The sequence below is a fragment of the Pristis pectinata genome, chromosome 30 (assembly GCF_009764475.1).
Source record: "Pristis pectinata isolate sPriPec2 chromosome 30, sPriPec2.1.pri, whole genome shotgun sequence".
NCBI classification, from domain to species: Eukaryota; Metazoa; Chordata; class Chondrichthyes; order Rhinopristiformes; family Pristidae; genus Pristis; species Pristis pectinata.
In genome coordinates, this window is record NC_067434.1 from 27,242,548 (window position 1) to 27,261,304 (window position 18,757).

Genomic DNA, 18,757 nt, shown 5'->3' on the forward strand with positions numbered 1-18,757 from the left:
TATCTAGGTCCCTCTGAACATCAACACTATTTCAATCTCTTACCATTTAACAAATACCCTGCTACTGTGTTACGTGCGCATTATATTTTATCTGCCACGTTGGTTCTCACTCTCTCAAGCTTGTTGGCATCTCTGAAGCCTCCTTGAACCCTCCACCACATCCAAATTCTCATCTAGTTCAGTACCGTCCTTAGAAATATAACAGTTGGTCTCCTCAGCCAAACCATTGATACAAATTGCGAATGGCCAGGGAGCAAACTGCCATTCTCACGGTGCTAGCACCCCGGGGGCGCGCCCGGCGGGACGGCAGCGGCTTGGGGGCGCGCCCGGCGGGACAGCGGGACGGACGCCGCCCGCCCGCTCGCCGGGCCGGGCCGGGCCGCCATGTTGAGGTGGCGGTGACTGGAGGCGGCGCTCCGATCCAGGGTCTCCATTGATGAGTTACTGCGGCGGGAAGAGAGCCGCGGCCTGGCCACAATGATCCACAGTCTGTTTCTCATCAACTGCAGCGGGGACATCTTCCTGGAGAAGCACTGGAAGAGCGTGGTGAGCCGCTCTGTCTGCGACTACTTCTTGGAGGCGCAGGACAAGGCCGGGCAGCCGGAGAACGTGGCGCCGGTGCTCGCCACCCCGCACCACTACCTGGTCAGCACTCACCGCAACGGCATCTTCTTCGTCGCCGTCATCCAGTCCGAGGTGCCCCCGCTGTTTGTCATTGAGTTCCTACACCGAGTGGCAGAAACCCTGCAGGTTTGTCACCATAACATGTCCGGAGAGCAGCCCGTGCCTTGTCAGCACCTTCCCTCTTAAATATAATCAACCTCACTTCATTAATGTGTTTAAACATTAAATCAAATGCATTTCAATAATCTGCGTTTGAACTATAACATCATTGAGATGTATTTCAGTCACGATGTTTAAATACTAAACTTAACCAATATTGCAACGCGATTTATAGGCAAAATAAACTTAATACTGTAAAATCACATACACCAAGCGCCATCACGGCAATGACGTGTGAAAGAAAAAAAACTGCAATATCTATAGAAAAATTAAGCTTACTAATGTTGCAGTGTTGTGCACAGCACAGAAAAGTTATCAGTGTTATATCTTCATATTGAACATTCAGAATCTTTTGCCTATGACTTGGCACTACTTAAATTATTGTACAATTGTTCTTCAGGACTATTTTGGAGAATGCTCAGAGACATCAATTAAAGATAATGTTGTGATTGTGTACGAGCTCCTGGAAGAGATGTTGGACAATGGGTTCCCATTAGCTACTGAATCCAATATTTTAAAAGAACTGATTAAACCACCTACTATTCTTCGTTCAGTTGTTAATTCTATAACAGGTAGGAATCAGTTTCTCTGCCTTATCAAAATAATGTTTGTATGATTTCAAATTTCATATTTTTCACCAAATTGGATCCTGCAAAGTTAAAATAGTCCTTGTTTAGGCCTCCCAATGGCCCAAATAAGAAACTCACCGCTTTTGAAAAGTTAACAATTCAGTTCACCCTCCAATTGAAAATGGAGGGTGTTTAAAGACCAAATGCACAGAGTACTGTACAGGAATGTTCCAGTAAGATGGAAGAACAAGGATGGCAAGATAAGGGAACCTTGGATACTGAAGGAGGTGGTGAATGTAGTCAAGAAGAAAAAGGAAGTATATGTAAAGTTTAGGAAGCTAAAATCTTACCAGGGTCATTGAGGAATATAAAGAAGCCAGAAAAGAACTCAAGAAGGGAAGTAGGAGAGCCAGAAGGGGCCATGAAAAGTCCTTGGCAAATAGAGTTAAAGTGAATCCCAAGGCATTCTATACATGCAGCAAGAGCAAGAGGATAGCTAGGCAGAGGGTAGGACCACTCAAGGATAAAGAAGGGAACATGTGCTTGGAGGTGGAGGATGTGGGAGAGGTTCTAAATGAGTACTTTGCATCAATATTTACCAAGGAGAAGGACGTAGGGGACAGGGAGATTGGTATGGAGGATGCTACTATGCTGGGGCATTTTGAGATAAAGAAGGAGGTAGTGTTGGGTCTCTCAAACAACATTAAAGTGGATAAGTCCCCAGGGCCTGATGGAATATACCCCTGGTTATTGAGTCAAGAGATGAGATTTCTGGGGCCTTGACCAAGATTGTCCTCTCTAGCCACAGGCAAGGTCTCGGAGGACCGGTGAGTAGCTAATGTTGTTCCATTATTCAAAAAGGGAAATAGGGATAATTTGGGAAACTGTAGACCGGTGAGTCTCACTCAGTGGTAGGGAAGCTACTGGAGTGGATTCTTAGGGATAGGACTTATGAGCATTTGGAAAACCATGGCCAAATTAGGGACAGTCAGCACAGGGTTATGCGGGGCAAGTCACGTTCTTACCAACTTGATTGAGTTTTCCGAGGAGGTGATGAAGGTGATTGATAGAGGTTGAGCTGTGTGCAGGGATCCATACAGGGACCTCTGCTGTTTGTGATATCTGTAAATGGCCTGGATGAAAACGTAGATTGAGTTAGTAAGTTTGCTGACAATACAAAGATTGGCGGTGTTGGTGGATAGTGTAGAAGATTAAATGGGCGTCGCGGACTCATTGGGCCAGAAGGGCCTGTTACCACGCTGTAAAATAAAATTTTAAAAAAATTTTAAAAATTGCTAAAGGACACAGTCATCAGTTGCAGATATGGACAGAGAAGTGGCAGATGGAATTTAATCTAGCCAAATGTGAGATATTGCATTTTGGGAGATCAAATGTAAAGGGACAGTACACTGTTAATGGCAAGACCCTTAACAGTGTTGATAAGCAGAGGGATCTTGGGGTCCAGGTCCATAGCTCCCCGAAAGTGGCTGCACAGGTTGCTAGGGTGGTAAATAAGGCATATGCTTGCCTTTATTAGTCAATGCATGAAGTTCAAGAGTTGGGAAGTTATGTTGCAACTTTATAAAACTCTAGTTAGGCTGCATCTGGAGTATTGCATTCAGTTCTGGTCATCCTGTCACAGAAAGGATGTGGAGACTTGGAGAGGGTGCAGAAGAGGCTTACCAGGATGCTGCCTGGACTAGAGGGCATGTGCTATGAGGACAGGTTGGACAAACTTGGGTTGTTTTCTCTGGAGCAGCAGAGGTTGGGGGGAGATCTGATAGAGGTTTATAAGATTTTGAGAGGCATAGATAGAGTAGACTGCTGGTATCGTTTTCCCCAAGGTTGAAATGTCTAGTACTAGAGGGCATGCATTTAAGGTGAGAGGGAGTAAGTTTCAAGGAGGTGTGTGGGGCAAGTATTTTTTACACAGACTGGTGGGTGCCTGGAATGTGCTGCCAGCGTAGTGGTGGAGGCAAATGCAATCAAGGCTTTCAAGAGTCTCTTAGGCACATGATTATGGAGAGAATAGAGGGATATGGATATTGTGTAGGCAGAAGGGATTAGTTTAGTTGGGCATTTAATTACTAGTTTAATTAGTTCAGCACAACATCGTGGGGCTGAAGGGCCTGTTTATGTTCTACACAATAATTAACAATAAAACCATCCTGATTCAGGGCTATGATACACAGTCTCAACACAAAGAATCGACTTGCAACTTTTGCCTCCACAGGTGCTGCTTAACCCGATGAGTTCTTCTAGTGATCTGTTTCTTGTTCCAGATTTCATCATCTGCAGCCCATTTTGTCTTCTTGTCAACAATAGGATCTTGGAGTTTTTATTCTATAAAGTTCACAAGTAAATTGAATAATTTGATAAACTAAGTTCTCGAAACGCCTGCTGGTTTATAGAGTCATGAGAGTTAGGGGATGATGCTTATGTGGCAGGATTGACAAAGATTACCGGAGATCACAGATGGGAAATAGAGTCCTTTTTCTAACCCCACTTCAGGTCTGTTCGGCTTTCCATTGCACTGTTTGGAAAGCAACAGAACTAGATTCCATTGGAGCTTTCAAAATGCACTTGCTCATGTACTTGAAGAGATCTGTTTTGGTGGGACATCAGACTTTGGTCCTTGAATTAACCAGCAAAACCCTAATCACTACAGTGTAGCAACACCATGACCACTTTGATGACTTTGCATTGAAATGGACTTTTTTTTTGTTCTAATTGTGTTCTTTCTGGTAAAAATTGTGCATAATTAATGTTGTTCTTGTGAATGCTCCTTATATGATACTATGTGCCTGTGATGCTGGTGCAAGTGAATTTTACATATACTTACATATACGTACATACATATACTTGTGCAAATGACAATAAACTCAACTTTGACTTTGACTAAATTCCAAAGTGCAGCACAGACCCAGTGGGTGAATTGCTCTTGTCCTTTGCTGATGTCGTGATTTTGAATTACTGTAAGTACTAACTTTGATGTTGTAGAATGTTAAGTCCAATAGTTTTAAACAGAACATGTCACTTTGAACATATAATGCAAATAACTACCTAAAGCCTCATATAATTTGTCATAGCATCGAGAAAGTCAACTCTGATCATTGGTCAAAAGTGATGAAAGAGGCAGGACAAGTATTGTATATCATGCCTTCAGCAGTGGTCTGCAATTGAGATCAATAACAAGAAACATCTTAAACTTTTTGATTAATTTGGAAAACATGACAATATAAATTTCACCAATAGTTTCCATTTCTCAAGTTATAGAATTACGCCCAATAAAATAGGAACCATTGTAAGATATGAACAAAATTAAATATGGTTGTATTTAAATCTTTTAGGGAGCAGCAATGTAGGAGATCAGCTTCCAACTGGTCAACTGTCTAACATCCCTTGGCGGAGAGCAGGAGTCAAGTACACAAATAATGAAGCTTACTTTGATGTTACTGAAGAAATTGATGCCATCATAGATAAATCAGGTAACGTTTATTTTATAACATTGCTTCTGAAGCCGTTACTAAAGAACTAATGGTTTAAATAGAATGGACTCTAAATGTGTGTGTGTGTTTGAGCTTCAGCATGCTAAGCATTAATTGTGTTTCTCAATAGTCTGTAGAAACTGACTCAAACCTTTTAAGTGCCTTTATTTTTGATTTAAAAAATTATATATTCCAGGATCAACTGTCTTTGCTGAAATCCAGGGTGTTATTGATGCCTGCATTAAATTAACTGGAATGCCAGACCTCACTCTTACCTTCATGGTAAGTAAAGTACTTGTTCACTTTACTCCTTTGGACTGACTTTGAGGATGTATGTGTAAAAGAAACAGAACTTTGAATGCCATTGAAGGCTGCAAATGTTCATATGCTAATTTCTCAAATGCTTTAAGATGCACTTCAATTATCACTAACTGCAGAATCCAAGGCTGCTGGATGATGTCAGCTTCCATCCGTGTGTTCGTTTCAAACGATGGGAATCTGAGCGAGTTCTGTCATTTATTCCTCCAGATGGAAATTTTCGTTTAATGTCTTACCATGTCAGCTCACAAAAGTAAGATAACTTTCTAATTTTTGGGAAGTAGAAGTTTTTGGACAATTGATATGTATGGTAATGCATTATTCTAGAAAAATTGACAAAGATTGGCATTCATCAATTGTTATTCATTCTTTTCCTTATCATTGCCAACTAATGCTAAATGTTGATAAATCTCACATTGTAATAAGTAAGGTAGGGGCTATGAAATAGGAATGAATTATAAGAGGCTGCACAGTGGCTCCTCACAGGTCCAGTGACTCAGGTTCAATCCTGATTTCTGGTGCTGTCTGTGTGGAGTTCATAGATTCTCCCTGTGATCATCTGAGTTTGCTCCAGATGCTCTGGTTTCCTTCAACATCCCAAAGACATGCAAGTTCGTAGGTTAATTGTCTACTATAAATTACCCATAGTGTGTTGAGTTATAGAAACTGGGGGCAATTGTTGTGTATTTTGGGATAATAAAATGGGATTAATATAAGTGGGTGCTTGATGTTCAGTACAGCCTCAGTGGGCCACTGAGCTATTTCTATGCTGTACGATTGTTTATGTTGTAAAAATAGAAAGTGCTGGTACATCAGGAAGCATCTGTGGAAAGAGGAGAAGAGGAGAGGAGACAGCAGCTTATTATTAAAGTTGTGTCTGATTGGCTACGTGTGTGGCAGCTCAGCCAATAAAAGGAAGATAGGGTAAATCAGAGAGGCTATTTTGGAGTGTCCATTGTGACAGTGGGCCAGTGTAGGAGTGGGGAGCTGAGTCTTCGGCGAGGAGGCACAGGTGAGTAGCGGGGAAGAACAGGTAAAGTTTTTATGGTAGTTAAAATAAAAAGACACCAAATTTCAACTAATTAAATAAAGTAGGGATGCAGGATCAGGTGATGTGTTGTAGTCGCATGATGTGGGAGCTGGTGGACTCCATTGTAGTCCCTGGTGACCACATCTGCAGCAAGTGTTGGTTGCTCGAGGAACTTAGGCTCAAAGTTGATGACTGGACTCTGAGCTTCAAACACTGCGATGCATCAGGGAGGGGGAAAGTTACCTGGATGCTGTGTTTCAGGAGTCAGTCACACCCATTAAACGAACTGCTTCAAATACAGTCTGGTCAGGGACAAGAGGGTGTGACTGCGAGTAAGGCAGGTGGGGGGATCCAAGACTTAATGCTGGAGGAGCCTCAGCCTTGAGCTTGTCCTGCAGGTCTGCGATTCTTGCTCCCTGTGAGGAGGAGAGTGGGGGCTGTAGGAAGGATGAGTGACCTAACCATGGCACTGTGGTTCAGGGAGCCATTCAAGAGTGGGGAGAGAAGAGAAATGTTGTTCTAATTGGGGATAGTATAATCAAATGAATGGACACAGTTCTCTGTCGCAAGGATCAAGAGTCCCGAAGGCTGTGTTGCCTGCCTGGTGCCTGGATTTGGGACATCTCATCTGACCTGCAGAGGAATTTGGAGTGGGAGGGGAAAGATCCAGTTGTTGTGGTCCATGTAGGTATCAACGACATAGGTAGAACAAGGAAAGACGTTCTGCTGAGGGAATTTGAGCAGCTAGGGAGTAGATTAAAAAGCAGAACCTAAAAGGTAATAATCTGTGGATTGGTACCTGAGCCACATGCAAATTGGCACAGAGTCAATAAGACCAGAGAGTTAAATGCGAGGCCCAAAGATTGGTGTGCGAGAAGTGGGTTTGAATTCATAGGACATTGGCACCAGTGTTGGTGATGGAAGGAGTTGTTCCGATGGGACAGGCTCCACCTGAACCGTGCTAGGACCAGGGTCCTGGCAAATTGCATAACTAGGGCTGTGGCTAGGGCTTTCAAGTAAACAGTAGGGTGGTTGGTTCAACAGATTGGAAAAAATTGGATAAAGTAAAAGGGAAGGACAGCACAGGAGAGGCTACTGAGGTCTCCAGAATAAAAAAAACAAGACGAAGTTTAGAAAGGGATAAGAATTTAACTTGAGGCAATATGGAGACAAAGTTGAGAAGACGGGTGGTGAATACAGGACTGAAGGTGTTATATTTGAATGCACGCAGTACACAAAACAAGGTAGATGAGCTTATAGCGCAGTCAGAAATTGGCAGGTACAACGTTGTGGGCATCACAGAGTCATGGCTGAAAGAAGATCATAGCTGGGAACTAAACATCCAAGGATACACATCCTATTGAAAAGACAGGCAGGTGGGCGGAGGGGGTGGGGTAGCTTTGTTAGTAAAAAATGAAATCAAATCCTTAGCAAGAAGTGACATAAGATTAGAAGATGTAGAATCCTTGTGGGTAGAGTTAAGAAACTGCAAACTCCTGATGGAAGTTAAATACAGGCCTCTGAATTGTAGCCAGGATGTGGGGTACAAACTACAACAGGAGATAGAAAAGGCATGCAAGAAAGGCAAAATTATGGTGGTCATAGGGGACTTCAATATGCAAGTAGGCTGGGAAAATCAGGATCCCAAGAGAAGGAATTTGTACCATGCCTATGATGTGGCTTTTTAGAGCAGTCTGTGGGTGAACCTTCGAAGGAAAAGGCAATTCTGAATTTGGTGTTGTGCAATGAACCAGATTAGATTAGGGAGCTTAAGGTAAGGGAACCCTAAGGAGGCAGTGATCATAAGAAGCTAAAATTGGATATATCGATATGACAGTTGAGTAAAGGTAACAACAGAGGCACGGTAGTGTAGCGGTTAGCGTAACACTGTTACAACGCCAGCGACCCGGGTTCAGTTTAGGCTGCTGTCTGTAAGGAGTTTGTACGTTCTCCCTGTGTCTGCGTGGGTTTCCTCCGGGTGCTCTGGCTTCCTCCCACATTCCAAAGACGTACGGGTTAGGAAGTTGTGGGCATGCTATGTTGGCGCTGGAAGAGTGGCGACTCTTGCGGGCTGCCCCCAGAACACACTACGCAAAAGATGCATTTCACTGTGTTTCAATGTACATGTGACTAATAAAGACATCTAAATCTAAATGAGAAAGGAGCTGGCCAAAGTTGATTGGAAGGGGACTCTAGCAGGCATGATGGTGGAGTAGCAATGGTAGGAGTTTCTGGGAGTAATTTGGAAGACACAGGATCATTTCACGCAAAGAAGAAGCAGCATTCTAAATGATGAGGCAACTGTGGCTGAAAAAGGAAGTCAAAGACAGCATAAAAGCAAAAGAAAGGGCATACAATATCAAAAAATTAGTGGGAAGCTAGAGGATTGGGAAGCTTTTAAAAACCAACAGAAAGCAACTGAAAAAGCAATAAGGGGAGAAAAGACGAAATATGAAGGTAAGCTAGCCAATAATATAAAAGAGGATACCAGAAGTCTTTTTCAGATATATAAAGAGTAAAAGAGAGGCAAGAGTGGACATCAGACAGCTGGAAAATGATATCGAAGGGGTAGTAAAGGGGAACAGATAAATGATGGATGAACTGAATAAGTACTTTGCATCATTCTTCACCATGGAAGACATGAACAACATGCCAGAAATTCGAGAGAGTCGGGCAGAACTGAGTGTAGTCGCTAATACTAAGGAGAAGGTGCTTGGGAAACTGAAAGGTCTGAAGGTGGACAAGTCACCTGAACCGGATGGACTACACCCCAGGGTTCTGAAAGAGGTAGCTGAGGAGATTGTGGAGGGATTAGTAGTGATCTTTCAAGAATCACTAGAGTCAGGAATGGTTCCAGAGGATTGGAAAATCGCAAATGTCACTCCACTCCTTCAGGAGGGAGGCTAAAGACAGGAAATTATAGGCCAGTTAGCCTGACTTCAGTGGTTGGTAAGATTTTAGAGTCCATTATGGAGGACGAGTTTTCGTGGTATTGGAAGCACATGATAAAATAGGCTGAAGTCAGCATGGTTTCTTTTAAAGGGAGATCTTCCCTGACAAATCATTGGAATTCTTTGAGGAAGTAACAGGTAGGATAGATAAAAGGAGAGTCAGTGGATGTTGTTTACTTGAAATTTCAGAAGGCCTTTGACAAAGTGCCGCACACGAGGCTGCTAAGCAAGATAGGAGCTCATGGTATTACAGGAAAGGTACCAGCATGGATAGAAGATTGGCTGACTGGCAGAAGGCAAAGAGTGGGAATAAAGGGGGCCTTCTCTGGTTGGCTGCTGGTGACTAGTAGTATTCCTCAGTGGTCAGTGTTGGGTCTACTACTTTTCACGTTATATGTTAATGATCTAGATGATGGAATCGATGGCTTTGTGGCCAAGTTTGCGGATGATATAAAGATAGGTGGAGGGGCAGGTAGTGTTGAGGAAGCAGGAAGTCTGCAGAAGGACTTGGAGAGGTTGGGAGAATGGGCAAAGAAGTGGCAGATGGAATACAGCGTTGGAAAGTGTACGGTAAAAGGAATAAAGATATCGACTATTTTCTAAACACGGAGGGAATTCAGAAATCGGAGTTGCAAAGGGACTTGGGAGTCCTAGTGCAGGATTCCCTTAAGGTTAACTTGCAGGTTAGGTCGGTAGTCAGGAAAGCAAATTTCGAGAGGAGTAGAATATAAAAGCAAGGATATAATGCTGAGGCTTTATAAGGTGTTGGTTAGACCACATTTGAAGTATTATGAGCAGTTTTGGGCCCCATATCTAAGGAAGGATGTGCTGGCGTTGGAGAGGGTCCAGAGGAGGTTTACGAGAATGATCCTGAGAATGAAAGGGTTAACATATAAGGAGTGTTTGATGGCTCTGGGCCTGTACTTGCTGGAGTTTAGAAGGATGAAGGAGGATCTCATTGAAGCCTACAGAATATTATAAGGCCTGGACAGAATGGAAGTGGAGAGGATGTTTCCAGTAGTGGGAGAGTCTAGGACCAGAGAGCATGGCCTCAGAATAGAAGGAAGAACCTTTAGAATGGAGATGAGCAGGAATTTCTTTAGCCAGAGGGTGGTGAATCTGTGGAAGCCAAGTCATTGGGTATACTTAAAGCAGAGGTTGATAGGTTCTTGATTAGTAAGGGCATCAAAGGTTACGGGGAGAAGGTGGGAGAATGGGGTTGAGAGGGAAAAATAAATCAGCCATGATTGAATGGCAGAGCAGACTCGATGGGCTGAATGGCCTAATTCTGCTCCTATGTCTTGGTGTAGTACCTTATCAATGTCAAAGAGAAAGCAGAAACTAGAGGGTGAGCAAGGTAAAAGTGACAGACAAAAAAAAAAATCCCACTGGAGAGAGAAGTGGAATAACTGAAAAGTGGACATTCCTGGAAGAAAAGTGGCAGTGAATTGAACGGTAATTGAAAATCAAAGAAATAATTTCTAAGGTTCATCAGGATGTTGCCTGGGATGGAGCATTTCAGCTTTCAGGGGAGTCTGGATAGGGAGGGAGGAGCTCTGGAAATTATTATTTCAGGGCAGAGGAATTGAGCAAAGTATTGAGCTCACGCTGAGAAGTCTCCGGGTCCTGGTGGACTTCATCCCGGGTCTTAAAAGAAGCAGCTACTGAGATAGTTGATGCGTTCGTTTTAATTTTCCACAATTCCCTAGATTCAGGGAAGGTTCCATTAGACTGAAAAATACAAACATAACTCTTTTACTCACAAAAGGAGAGAATCAGAAAGCAAGAAACTACAGGCCAGTTAGCTTAACTTCTGTCATAGGGGAAATGTTGGAAGGAGTTAGCATAGATGTTGTAACAGGATACTTAGAAAAATACAGGGTGAATATGGTTTGTGAAAGGGAAACTGATCAATTAATTGAAGTTCTTTGAAGTAACATATGCTCTGGATAAAAGGAAACACATGGATTTGGTAAGATGCCACATCAAAGGTTATTGCAGAAAATAAAGCTCGTGGTGTCAGAGGTAACATCTTGGCATGGATAAAAGATTGGCTGGCTGAAATGCAGAATAGGCATAAATGAGTCTTCCAGTTGGGAAATGTAATTAGTGGTGCTATGGCTTCAACTTCTTAAAATCTATACAAATTGCTTAGATGAAGGCTAAGTTTGCTGATGACAAAATGATGGGACGGAAAATTAGTTATGAAGAGGGCAAAAAGAGGCTATATGTGTAACATATAGGTTAAGTTAGTGGGCAAAGATCTGGCAAATGGAGTGGGGGGGGGGGTGCGCGAAATGTGAAATGGTCTCTGTTGGCATGGAAAATTTTTAAAAAAACATATTACCTGAACAGGGAAAGATTGCAGAACACTGAAAATCAGAGGGACATGGATGTTCCAGTGCACAATTCACAAGAAGCTGGTATACAGCTACAGCAAGTTATCAGGAAAGCTACCAATGTTGTTATATTTTGTGTGGAGAATTAAATGCTAAAATAACAAGAATAGGCTTTAGTGAGACCACATCTTTATATAACATTGATCTTCTTATTTAATGAAGGATGTAAATGCATTGGAAATAATTCAGAGGTTTACCAGACTAATAGCTGAAATGATTAAGTTGTTTTATGAGGAAAGGTTGATCAGGCTAGGCTTATATCTACCTAAGTTTACAAGAGGAGGGGGGAGTGGAATGAAATACAAGATCATCAGGAGTCCTGAGAGGATCAGTGTGGAGAAGATATTTCCTCTGGTGGGAGAGGCTAGAATTGATTGCCTATTTAAGACTGAATTAAGGTGGATATTTTTCTGAGGTTAGTGCGTTTTCTTTGAACAATTTTAAGCAATGAAATAGATTCTGGGTGAGCCTACCATGAGGGACCTTGTCGAATGCCTTACTAAAATCCATGTAGACAACATCCACTACTCCACCTTCAATGATCACCTTCGTCACCTCCTCAAAACTCAATTAAGTTAAGATAAATTTCTTTATTAGTCACAGGTACATCGAAACGCACAGTGAATGCATCCTTTTTGCGTAGAGTGTTCTGGGGGCAGCCGCAAGTGTCACCATGCTTCCAGCGCCAACATAGCATGCGCACAACTTCCTAACCTGTACGTCTTTGGAACGTGGAGGAAACTGGAGCACCCGGAGGAAAGCCATGCAGACACGGGGGAGAATGTACAAACTCCTTACAGACAGCGGCCGGAATTGATCCCAGGGTTGCTGGCGCTGTAATAGCATTACGCTAACCGCTACACTAGCATTGCCTGCCCATTAAGACATGACCTGCACTGCACAAAGCCATGCTGACTGTCCCTAATTAGGCCATGTCTTTCCAAGTGCTTATAAATCCGATCCCTAAGAATCCTCTCCAATAGTTTCCCTACCACTGACCCGAGACTCACTGGTCTATAATTTCCAGGGTTATCCCTATTTCCCTCCTTGAACAAAGGAACAACAGCTGTTAACAGCTAAGTTGACAATTAATTACTTTAATAAGATCCTGGCCAATTAACCCTGCATTTCCATCTGTCCCTGGTAATTTTTCACTTTGCAAATCAAGAATCTATTTCATTGCTTTAAATTGTTCAAAGAAAACTCACATCCCTTGAGTGAATATAGTATAAAAAAAAATTAATCATTTAGAATCTTGTCCATTTCCGGTCTCCATGTGTCAATTCCCTCCTTTGTCCTTGACTGGACTACTCTTTCCCCAGCTACCCTCTTGCTCCTAATAATCATATAAAGTGCCTTGGGATTCTTCTTGATTCTACTTGCCAAGGATACTTCATGGCCCACTTTAACCCTCCTAATTCCTTGTTTAAGTTCTTTCCTGTTCCCTTTATGTTTTTCAAGAGTCTTGTCGTATTTCTGCTTTCTACACCTTGTACATGCTTTTTTTTCTTTTTGACTAAGGGTAATACCTCTTGTTGTCCAAGGTTCCCGAACCTTGCCATCTTTATCTTTAATCCTCCATAGAAAGGAATGTATTGTTTATTGATTACAGCTCTGCCTTCAATACTGTAAATTCCAAGCAAACTCATCTCCAAACTCCTATAGACCTGAGACTCAACAACTCCCTGTGCAACTGGATCCTTGACTTCCTGACCAACAGACCGCAATCAGTAAGGATAGGCAGCAACACCTCCGCCACGATTATCCTCAACACAGTTGCCCCACAAGGCTGCGTCCTCAGCCCCCTACTCTACTTCATATACACACACAACTGCATATTCTGCTCTAACTCCATCTATAAGTTTGCAGATGACACCACTGTAGTGGGCCGAATCTCAAATAATGATGAGTTGGAGTATAGGAAGTAGATAGAGAGCCTAGTGACATGGCGTCATGACAACAACCCTTCCCTCAATGTCAGCAAAACAAAGGAGCTTGTCATTGACTTCAGGAAGGGTGGCAGTGCACATATTCCTATTTACATTAACGGTGCTGAGGTCGAGAGGGTTGAGAGCTTTGAGTTCCTCGGAGTGAACGTCACCAGTAGTCTGTCTTGGTCCGACCACATAGATGCCATGGCCAAGAAAGCTCACCAGTGCCTCTACTTCCTCAGGAGGCTGAAGAAATTTGTCATGTCCCCTTTGACACTCACCAACTTTTATCGTTGTGCCATAGAAAGCATCCTATCCAGATGCATCACGGGTTGGTATGTCAATTGCTCTGCCCGAGACTGCAAGAAACTGCAGAGAGTTGTGCACACATCTCAGCACATCATGGAAACCAGCCTCCCCTCCATGGACTCTGCCTACACTTCTCACTACCTCGGTAAAGCAGCCAACGTAATCAAAGACCCCACTCACCCCAGACATTCTTTCTTCTCCCCCCTCCAACTGGGCAGAAGATATAAAAGCCTGAAAGCACGTACCGCAAGGACAGCTTCTATCCCACTGTTATAAGACTATTGAACAGTCCCCTTGTACAATAAGATGGAATCTTGACCTCACAATCTACCTCGTAATGGCCATGCACTTTAGTGTCTGCCTGCACTGCACTTTCTGTGTAACTGTAACACCCATATTCTGCATTCTGTATGTTTTCCCTTTGAATTACCTCGATGTACTGATGCTATTGAAATGATCTGCATGCAAAACAAAGTTTTTCACAGTACCTTGTTACATGTGACAATTTACCAAGTATAATGGCTTGGAAAGGACAGCACAGATTTGTCAGGTTGATGCAACTGTCTGCTATCCTTCCCGTGAGTTTGAGATTCTAGTTATGCTGTCAGGGACCAAACGATGAAAGGGAAATCAGTCAGCACTCTGTTCCTCAGCTTGACAATGGAAGAGATCTATTTTTTTGTCCTTGCCACTGGGATTGACACCCAAGGAAACCTGAACGTGGTGAAAACCAATTCAGGGTGTGTTTTGTTTTTAATCAATTCTGCATGCAAAACATTTAGCTGGACTTAAGTTATGCAAAATGCTGACATCCACATCAACTAATAGTACAGGTGGGCCCTGCATTACTTGGGGGTTGTGTCCTATAAAATGGTCCATATCATATTCTTCGTAATGCAAAGCTGCATCATCAGTACGTGCATCAAGAAATGCAAGGTGAAAAAGAATTGTTTTGATTTATTTTTTTCCACTTAAATTATGAGAGCGCGAATTTTATTCCATGTCTCAAATTTTTGGGTAGTGATTTGTGAATTCTATGAGAGCTGTAACCCAAAGGGCTGAAGCGTGTGGGTTACATCTGAACTAAACTCATCAAGATTTGTGTTTTCAGCTTGGTGGCAATACCAGTTTATGTAAAGCATAATATCAGCTTCAGAGACAATGGATCGACAGGACGGTTTGATATAACAATTGGGCCAAAACAGACTATGGGAAAAATGGTGGAGAGTGTTCTGGTGATTGTTCATATGCCCAAAGGAGTGCTCAATATGAATCTTACAGCAGCACAGGGCAATTACACATTTGATCCAGTCACCAAGGTAAGTCCTGATGCATTATTCACTCTAACATTTCTCTTAACAAATGAAAGTATAATATCATTCAGAGAACACCTTTTGACTTGATGTTTATTAAAGGGAAGTTGCAAAAGATTGTGCTTTGATGTGATCATGTAGCTCTCTCTTTTTCAGGTGTTAATTTGGGACATAGGAAAAATCACCTTGCCAAAGTTACCAACTCTTAAAGGATTGATTAACCTACAGTCTGGGGCACCAAAACCCGAAGAAAATCCAACACTCAATGTTCAGTTTCGGATCCAGCAACTTGCTGTATCAGGTGAGAAGAATGTGCACAAAACTGAAGTGGAATTCTGGCAAAAATGGTTATGGTGACAATGAATAATTTAAGTATGTAGGATTATATAATTATACACTATTATACTTGGCTTATGAAACAAATCACATTGATTAGTCCAAAATCAGTTTATGGATAAGAAAACACATTAGAACAACTTTGCAGTGACATCCTTCAAGAAGCACAGGAATAATTAGTTCTCGGAGTAGCCATGTTGTTACTTATTTTGCAAATAACATTAATAGTCTAAAAAACCCATCCATAACATCTGTATTCTGTTGGCCTTCCCAAGGGCAAATAGGAAAAAGATTTTTTTTTAAAATAAAGCCAGTCTTGCCAACGGTACGTACATACCATGAAAAAGTAATGTTTAATATTCCATGTCACAGTGTTTTGATTTGTGCCATGTTAATTCTTGGAGTCTGGTTCAGTATTTTCTTTGCAACTACATCCATGCAACAGAAAAGGGAGGTTAGGATTTGGGATTAGAATCTGGTTTGAAAAGAGAGAAAGTGGCAGCCAGGATTGTTTCTTACTGGGTAATAGGCCTTCAGTTTGCAAATGCTTCGGTTAATTGTGTGTATCAGTGAGCCAGTTTCAGTGAAGACAAGCCAAACAAGGCCACATCTATACACCAATTTCTTCAATCTTTCTTGGCACATCCTCCAATGAACTTACAGTAAAACTCCAATAATCCACTATTCAATGATTCAAAAATCCTAATGGTTCAGCGTCTGGCTCACTAGATGATATTTACCACATTTACTTTCCAATACTGGTTTACTAGAAAATTTATTATAACATTATGCAACATCAAAATATGAATTAAATATTAAGAGAAATAGTCCAGAAAATCTGCCAGTCCAGTATCAAAGTCTTGAGTGTGCCAGATTATCATTGTGTTACTGAAATGGGAAACTCTTCAACTTATTGTAACTACAGTCCAGAACTAAGATCATTCTTAACCTTGGCAGTCCAGCTGCAGCACACAGAGAACACTTGCCTTTTACGCACAGTTGGAGGCCGAGCTCCAAGCAATAGTTAACTTGTTCACGAGAAGCACGTGAGAGATTGAGCCTTGCACTCGACATCTGCATGACAGTGGTCCTTCCCATTGGTGACTTCACTGGGAAACCCTGGAAAATTTATGTCACTTGGTATATTTCAGAAGTCACCTCTCAGCAAAAGCTGTCATCATTGGGATATTAACCATCACCTTTAATATACCAATACAACATATTATCTATGAGAGAAAACAGTGTTTGAAGACCAAGACCTCATTCCAAGCAGAAAACTCACAATCCACAGGGCAACAATGATCCTGTCCTCATATATGGTTCTGAGACCTGGACTACTTCTACTTGGCACCTCAAGGTGCTGGAAAGATAGCACCAGTGTTATCTCTGCAAAACTTACCAACTCCACTGGGAGGGTAAGTGAACCAAAATGTGTCCTCTCCCAGGTCAACATCCTCTCTGCATTGAAGCCACAGTCACACACAGTTGTCTCCATGTGGCAGGCCATGTGTTACACGGGCCTGACGTGGGACTCTCAAAACAAACTCTCTGTTCCAAACTCCATCATGAGTAGCAGTTATCAGGCCAACAGAGCAGATGATTCAAAGATGTGTTCAAAATCTTCTTGACATTAAAATAGTACCAAAGATCAGTATTGAGAATATGGTGATAGCATCCTCAGACTCAAGACCAGGGTGAATTATACACCACTCCAGAGCTAAGAGTTCAGTTCAGGTATATTATAAAGGATAGTAATTGGGAAACAAGAGAAATTAGAATGGTTTGGTTTAAAAACATAGATTGATGGGAAATGTGACAGATGCTTGAAAGTTAGGCAAGCTTGGGTTAGGGTACAGTTTGTATAGGTTGATGGGTCTAGAGTAAGGGGATATGGTCAGCTGTTTTGCATCAAATATACTAGTGAAGTTCACTTCTCCAGGCCAGCATTATAGTCTTTGGGAACAGGAATACTTAGAGGAAAAGTGATCGTCTGCAATTTCTAAGTTTAATTTTATTTTTAGGAGTTTTAAAGTTTGTTCCAAATAGTTTCCACCCCATAATCACAAACCCTCACAGAATTGATTTTGTGAACGTAATCACCAACTTAACCAGTTTGAATTGCAAAAGTGGAAAATACAGCTCAACGCATTTTTTTCTTAGCAGTACTTTATTGTATATTGGATTGATGAGGCAGGCCCCAGAGGTATCCTTGAATTAGACACCTGATTATTCTAAATATCAGCAGATTTTAGTCACAAATGTTATGCTCTGTATCACCTTTAATTAGTGGTTGATGATGTGGTAAGTAATTCAAATGCCAACTGTTGGAAGCATCATCTGTTCATTCAGCTAGCAGAAGAAACAGACATTTGGATTTAATTTACTTATTTCAAAAAAAAATCCATTGTGAACTTCAAATCTTCATTGGCTTTCCTTCTAGGTTTGAAAGTGAATCGTCTGGACATGTATGGAGAAAGATACAAACCATTTAAAGGTGTGAAATATGTCACCAAAGCAGGAAAATTTCAGGTCAGGACATGAGGGAAGAAAAAATAAAAATTGCACAATACCAGGTATTCAACAAAGAACATCAGTTATTTTTGAAAATCTACACTATTTTTGAATCAGACAATTCCAAGATGCCCAAAGTACTCCGATGATAAAGTGAAAGGAAATGATTCCATTACATTTATTAACTGCCTTAATTACAACATAATGTTAACTGAAATATGAAACTAGTTTATTTGTAGGTATTTGATTGCAATGTTTTCTGAAGGGCCTTCACTATCTCTTCATTAAGTAGAACGTACATTTAAGTATTCTACTTGTTCTCTTAAACAATGCAGATGTTCAGTCTTATCATCAACTTCTGATATTTGGTTGTCTCTCTATCTGACAAATACAAAGTGAATATACCAATCATATTGTAAAAGATGTCTGAACTTAACGTACCCAGTTGCAATACAAGTGATTGCAATGTTTATAAATAACTTTTTAAGTACATCTTTTGGTGACAATTTGTGACTGTATGATTTAATTGTCTCAATAAAGTTACATTTCCATTTCCTTCCCACTTTTTGCACTAAAAATGGGAAAACAAGTTGCAGATTTTGTGAGATTTTTAAATTCGAAGAGACATAACTCTGGTATTTTATTGAAAGGAAACAACACTGACTCACTCTCTCAAAGTAGTCCCTATCTCCAGTTTGACTTTGTCCTTTGTTGCAGGGTTTCAACAAATATGTTTTACCTTTCTTTCAGATAACAAAGGTCATTAATCTTAACAGCTCATGAATTCTAATATTGCAGCTGTCTCTATCCCCCTTCCCC

General features: G+C 41.5%; 1 protein-coding gene across 1 annotated transcript; it reads left to right on the forward strand.

Moving 5' to 3' along the window:
• Nucleotides 1-321: 321 nt before the first annotated feature.
• Nucleotides 322-18,527, forward strand: LOC127584636 (AP-1 complex subunit mu). Its single transcript, XM_052041458.1, has 8 exons — nt 322-750; nt 1,184-1,355; nt 4,703-4,840; nt 5,037-5,122; nt 5,278-5,411; nt 14,890-15,097; nt 15,248-15,392; nt 17,868-18,527. The coding sequence occupies exons 1-8, from the start codon at nt 478-480 to the stop codon at nt 17,966-17,968; spliced, it is 1,257 nt and encodes a 418-aa protein (XP_051897418.1). The 5' UTR covers nt 322-477; the 3' UTR covers nt 17,969-18,527.
• The last annotated feature ends 230 nt before the right edge of the window (nt 18,528-18,757 follow it).

Coding starts and splice junctions, on each gene's coding strand:
- LOC127584636 (XM_052041458.1), top strand. CDS start 478: ATGATCCACAGTCTGTTTCTCATCAACTGCAGCGGGGACATCTTCCTG. Junction 4,841..5,036: donor TGCCATCATAGATAAATCAG/GTAACGTTTATT, acceptor TATATATTCCAG/GATCAACTGTCTTTGCTGAA. Junction 15,393..17,867: donor CCAGCAACTTGCTGTATCAG/GTGAGAAGAATG, acceptor CTTTCCTTCTAG/GTTTGAAAGTGAATCGTCTG.